This window comes from Motacilla alba, chromosome 4A (assembly GCF_015832195.1).
Source record: "Motacilla alba alba isolate MOTALB_02 chromosome 4A, Motacilla_alba_V1.0_pri, whole genome shotgun sequence".
NCBI classification, from domain to species: domain Eukaryota; kingdom Metazoa; phylum Chordata; class Aves; order Passeriformes; family Motacillidae; genus Motacilla; species Motacilla alba.
The window spans coordinates 9,098,244-9,103,512 of record NC_052045.1 but is presented as its reverse complement, the minus strand read 5'-3'; the positions used below and the strand labels follow the sequence as shown (position 1 = coordinate 9,103,512).

Here is a 5,269-nt window from a genome sequence, read left to right as displayed (position 1 = left end):
ATATTTGAGTTCCCATCACTGCCAGCCAGCGCCCTACATGGGGAAGCCAGGCTGTTCCCCCAGGAGACCGCGTAGCTGTGAATAAACATTAACAAATCGCTGGGGTCTCCGATGGCGAGAAGTGTCGGTCAATGTGTGCTTGTCAGTCACAGCGGGGCCGGGGTTAAATTGCGAAATCTCTTTTGCGGTGGAAGGGGTAGTGAGAGGGGCAGGCAGGTCTATATTTACCCCCGAGAGCAGACACGGGAGTTCACAGCACCGGTTTCCTCCCCCCAGGTTTAAGAGCTACCTACAGCCTGAGGCACACCCTGCCGTGCCACCCTGCAGGCCGGGGCCGGGGAGGCTCAGCTTCTCCTCCGTCGGTGAGTTACAGGCAGGAGATGATGCGCTGGGGCCTGCGGGGTGCGTGCTGCCCTCCTGCTGCTGGAGCAGCTCCAGCGCTCTGGTGGCAGCGTGCGGGGCCTCGTCCCTCGCTGTGTCCACGCAGCTCTCGAGGAACAGTGGGGCTCGTTTTACACCTCGGCACCATCCACCTGCTCATTCGCTTGGCCCCTTTCCAATGGCAGCGGTGCCCCTTCCTTTCGCCAGAGAGCCAGGCCCTGCTCGAGGGTGGGGAAAGGCTGCCTTGCCCCAGGCTGGGACTGCGCCCGAAGGACGGGGACACGCGAGCCAGGCTCCCGCGGGGCTGCACGGTGCCGTCCCGGCCGGCAAAGCAGCGTTCCTCCCTCTCCTCTCCTGAGCGAGGCTGAAAGCCGCGCACCGGCTGCGCTAATAAATGGGCGCAGCGGGACGCAAAGAGCTCTGGCAGCGGCCCCGGGCTGGCCGGGGCTGCCGCTCGCCGCCGGTGCCGGTGCCGGTGCCGGTGCCTGCCCGCAGCCAGCCCGCCGGCAGGAGGGCACGCCGGCAGCTGTGCCCGCAGCTGTGCCCACAGCTGGATGTCCTGGCCAGGCTGGCGCCGTGGGGCCAGGGTTTGTCTTCCCGAAGCTCGGGAGGTGGAATGGGATGCAGGCTCTCGCATGGCTGTCAGTGTACACTTTCCCCTCTCTCCTGGGAGGAGCTGGTCATTAGGCTCTCATCCAGTGAGAGTGTCGGGGGTTTAAAGCAGAGATAGTTTTCGTTTAAGTTGATGAAATATGCTTGAAATAATTGCATTATTTGTACTTAGCACCTCTTAGCCCAGGGCATTAGAGTGATTTACAAGCAATTACGAAGCCTGCTGGGAAGATGCTTTTATCCCCATTTTGCGGATGGGATGTGGAAAATAGAGGTTGTGGGCCTGTTCTTGCTCCTTGGCCATGGACACGGAGATTGCAGGTGATTGCTGTCTCCGTGGAACAGGGCACAGGCAGCAACAGGCATTGCCACCGGGGTGGAGATCTCGGAGTGCCGAGAAATGAAGCACCGGGCCGGGGGCGGTGTCAGGGTGGCTCCCCGGGACTGTCATTTGCACCTCAGGGGGGAGGGAGAGGGAGAGAACGGGGCAACAGAGAGGGGTCAGGGAGATTTTGGCGAAGGACAGAATGTCCTGGAGCAGCTGGACTGGAGGAAGGTGGGAGCTGCTGAAGCAAAGGGAGGGAGAAAGATGGGGAGAGAGGTGGGGAGCCCCTCTGTCCGAGCTGCCGCTGCGTGCGCCGAGATCTCCCAGAGGCGGGACCGGAGCTCTGCGCTCTCCGGAGACGGGGCGGGAGCTCCGTCCCTCCCTCCCCGAGCCCCCTGGGGACAGGCCTCTGCGCTGCTTCCAGCGAGCTGGCCCCGGCCGGAGCCGCACGTCGCCGCTCGCTCGCGGGGAGCCGGGGCGGCCGCGGGCGGGGCGGAGCGAGGCGCAGGCGCGGCGGGGCCGGTGCCGGTGCCGGTGCCGGTGCCGGGGCTGTGCCGCCGCCGTGGCCCGGCGGGCTGCGGCGGGAGCGGCGGCAGCATGCGGCAGTCCCTGACTCAGCAGCGCCCGGCCGGCGTGGCCCTGCCCGACTCCGTGGGTGAGTGCCGGACCGGGGGCGATCCCGGGGGACGCGGGGATGGCCGCGGGGCCGTGCGGGGCGCCGGGTCCCCGGGGACCCTGCCGGGGCTGCGGCGGCCGGGCCGCCCCCGCCGTTCCCCCGCCGTTCCCCCGCCGTTCCCCCTCCCGCCCCGCCGCCGGCCGAGCCCGGCTCCGGCCGAGCGTCCCCGCAGCCCCGGGGCGCTGCGGCGGGACCCCGCGGCGGGGCATCCCGGACGGAGGCGGCCGCGGCCCCGCAGCAGCGGCAGCATCCTTCGGAGCGGGGCGGAGCGCGGCCGCTGCCCTCCCGCACCCCCAGCGAGGTCGGGGACCCCTCGGACGTGCTCGCCATTTGCCCTCCCTTCCAGCGGCCCCCAGCCCCGCAGCCCCCGCCCGGGCGTGCCGGGCCCGCAGCCGGAGCCGGGGGGTCACGGCTCCCACGGTGACGCGTTTGTAGCAGGAAAATGGGACGAAAGGAGAGGGGCTGGGAAGAGGGAGGCTCGGTGCCATCTGCCCCCGGTTCTCCCGGGGTAAAAGTTGGAGCTGGCTTCTTCCTTGAGCTGCTACTCTGTGCCTATTCTTCGCTTCTGTCTTTTCCCCCAAAGAACAAGATGGAGAAGTCGCTCGTGTTTCTGTGCCATCTTGTCCATTTTCTTCTAATAATCGTGGAGGGAAAAAAAAAAAAAAAAAAAAAGTGAATCAAGGGCAGTTCAAAGATAAGCATTATTGCAAACTTTTAAAGTAATCTGGAAAAACCTGCTACAGCCTTGTCTTTAGAGCGGCTTATAGGGCAAATATAACAAGAGGATGTTTCTGATGCTCAAAAGAAAAACAATCATTCTAAAACCAGTGCCCGTTTGGAGTGCCATTTTAGCAAAAGCAATAGCCAGGCTATGGATAGCATTAAATTTCTTTCCAGCTCCCTAACAGAGTCAAGCACAAATGTTTTGGATCACCTTGTCTACTGATGTTGTGGTAAGCACTGCAAGTTTTGGGGTATCTGTTTGGGATAAATCACAGAGAAAAGGCTATTGCTGTCTCTTAAAAGCAGAGATAGCAAAGCTGCCATAGCTCAGCTACTGGGCATAGAAGTATACCAAGCTCAGGAGCACACAGGAAAATGATCTGACGGGGAATACTTTCAGCAGAAATTAATGTTGAGGGAGAGGATTTTGTCAGAGCAGCCCTTCAGCAGCTATTGGAGAGATTCTGGCTGTGAGTCTGTGCTGAAGCAGCTGCAGGCATCCTTACAGAAGTACAAAACCACTTTCTCTCTACACGCATAGCAAGGTGTTTTCAGAGAAGGAAAAAAATGTAATTAATATCCCAATATAGAGCTGAAGTGGAGGTAGTCACATTATCTCCTCAGTTTCACATCTCTTTTCAGTATCAAGTTAGAAGTTTATGGCTGATTTTGTCTGAACTTGAAATAAAAGCTTTTAAATATTTTTTTTTAATCTTATGAGGAATATTGAAAAGCTTTGAGAAAATTTCTAGTTGAAACCTTATGTTTCTGTTCTCTATTGAATGTTGGTGTGTGCCAGTCCTAAGCTGGGAAACAACACAGAAATTAAGAGTGAAAAACACGATGGTGCTGAAACAAGCACAGCATCTGTACACGGTGTTTCAAGGTGCTCTTTTTGGAGTGGTTTTCGTGGTGACTTTTTGCAGCATTTGTGGTGGCAGTGCAGGAGCACTGTGCCCACAGCAATCCCAGCCCTGCCCTGCAGCCATGTCCACCCCCACAGCCCGACCCTGCCCACTGGGAGCTGTGTAAGGAACACCTGGCTGGGCTTATTTACCCTCTGCTCATTCGCCAGCCAAACCATAGCAGTGATCAGAAGCTTGGTAATTCTGTGGAAGCAAGATGGATTCATCCTTTCTCGCCTTTCAGAATTAATCTATGTAAGAAGCAGCAAATTTTCTCCAGTTTTGGTCCCACTGTTATGGATTTTTTTAAGACATTTATGGGACACTTGCATTTAAATGGTTACATTGAAACTGAAGTGTGGCACAATGATAGTATTTGTGAGGCAGTACGTACAGAATGGCTTCATCTCTTAATGATTTCTGAGGGATTTAGAAGCCTAGATTTTCTATTATTAACTTATTTGGCAGATGTAGGAGCGTAACCCCAGATGTGACCTGCAGCAAACAGTCACATACCTTTATCTCCAGCCTGTAAAACATGGCTTGAAAGACTGAGGATCATTGATACAATATCCAGCCTGAATCCTGGGGTTCTAGAGCAGTTATTTAATTTATTTTTTTTAAATTAGCAACTATCTAGCTATTTATTCCAGCTAAGGATCAACCAGTTGTCAGGCTCCTTGCTCTTAGGACCAGTGATGTCCCAGTGGTGCGGTCAGACCTGTGCTCTGGAACACGAGCAGGTTTGTGGGTGGAGATCTTTCCTTCCAGAGGCTGCAGATCAGCCAGAAAGGATGGTGCTTTCTTTATAAACCTCTCTTGCCTGTCATGTAGGGCAGGGAGGTTGGACTAGATGACCTCCAGTGGTCTTTTCCAGCCTTACCCTTCTGTGATTTTGTGCTCTCCTTCTGTTGGGCTTTCAAGCCCCAAGTTTAGCCCTTGTCTGTGATTTTGAGCTCATCTGTGGGTGAAATGATCCAGCCCCGAGGCCATGGCAGCCGTGCCAGCCCAGAGCATGGACAGGGAGCCCTGCTGCCAGCTGCACAGCTCCTGGGCCGGGCTGGAGCACGTGTGGAGGAGCAGGGGGCAGCTGCTGTGCTTTTCCCTGTGGAGAGCTGTCCCTGTGGAGAAAGGGAGATCATTTGCAGCAGCCTGTGTGGGTTGGTGTGGCTGCATCACCGTTGGGGTGAAAGGATCTGCTGGGCATAAATACACAGGTCCTACAGAAGGGCCTGGGGGCACCTGGGGTGTGCCTCTCTGAGACAGAAAGCTGCCAGCAGGGCCTGGTGTGCTCCTTTCTGGAGAACTTGGACAAGGAGGTTGTGCTTGGCTTGGCCAAGTCTCCCACCAGGGCCTCTCTGCAGGTGTTTTACCTCGCTGTGCCCAAGCTGCCAGGGAGCCCTGAGCACCTGGGGATTCCCGAGGAGGTTTGCTTTAGGGAATGCACTCTGCAGTGGAGAAAGCTGCTCCTTGCCCTTGGGACACGTTCCTGCCCTTCTCTGAAACCCCCAGAGAAGTGCTGGGAGCCTCTGAGGTGGGAATACCCTTACCTGCTTCCAGGGCCTGTTGGAGAGCCCCAGGCTGTGGGAATGGGGTTCAGGGTGGCCCAGCAGCCCACAGGCAAGGGCCCCTACAATCCATTATCCT

The 5,269-nt window shown here is 57.2% G+C and overlaps 1 protein-coding gene across 2 annotated transcripts in view; it reads left to right on the top strand.

The window, feature by feature from the left end:
• Positions 1 to 1,634: 1,634 nt before the first annotated feature.
• Positions 1,635 to 5,269, top strand: part of TMEM255A (transmembrane protein 255A) — a 28,777-nt gene continuing 25,142 nt past the window's right edge. The window contains exon 1 of one of the 2 annotated variants that reach the window (XM_038164554.1): positions 1,635 to 1,973. In XM_038164554.1, the coding sequence (XP_038020482.1) occupies positions 1,916 to 1,973 (58 nt within the window). In that variant the 5' untranslated portion in view covers positions 1,635 to 1,915. The remainder of the gene's footprint in view (positions 1,974 to 5,269) is intronic. The other variant, XM_038164553.1, reaches the window with a different exon arrangement.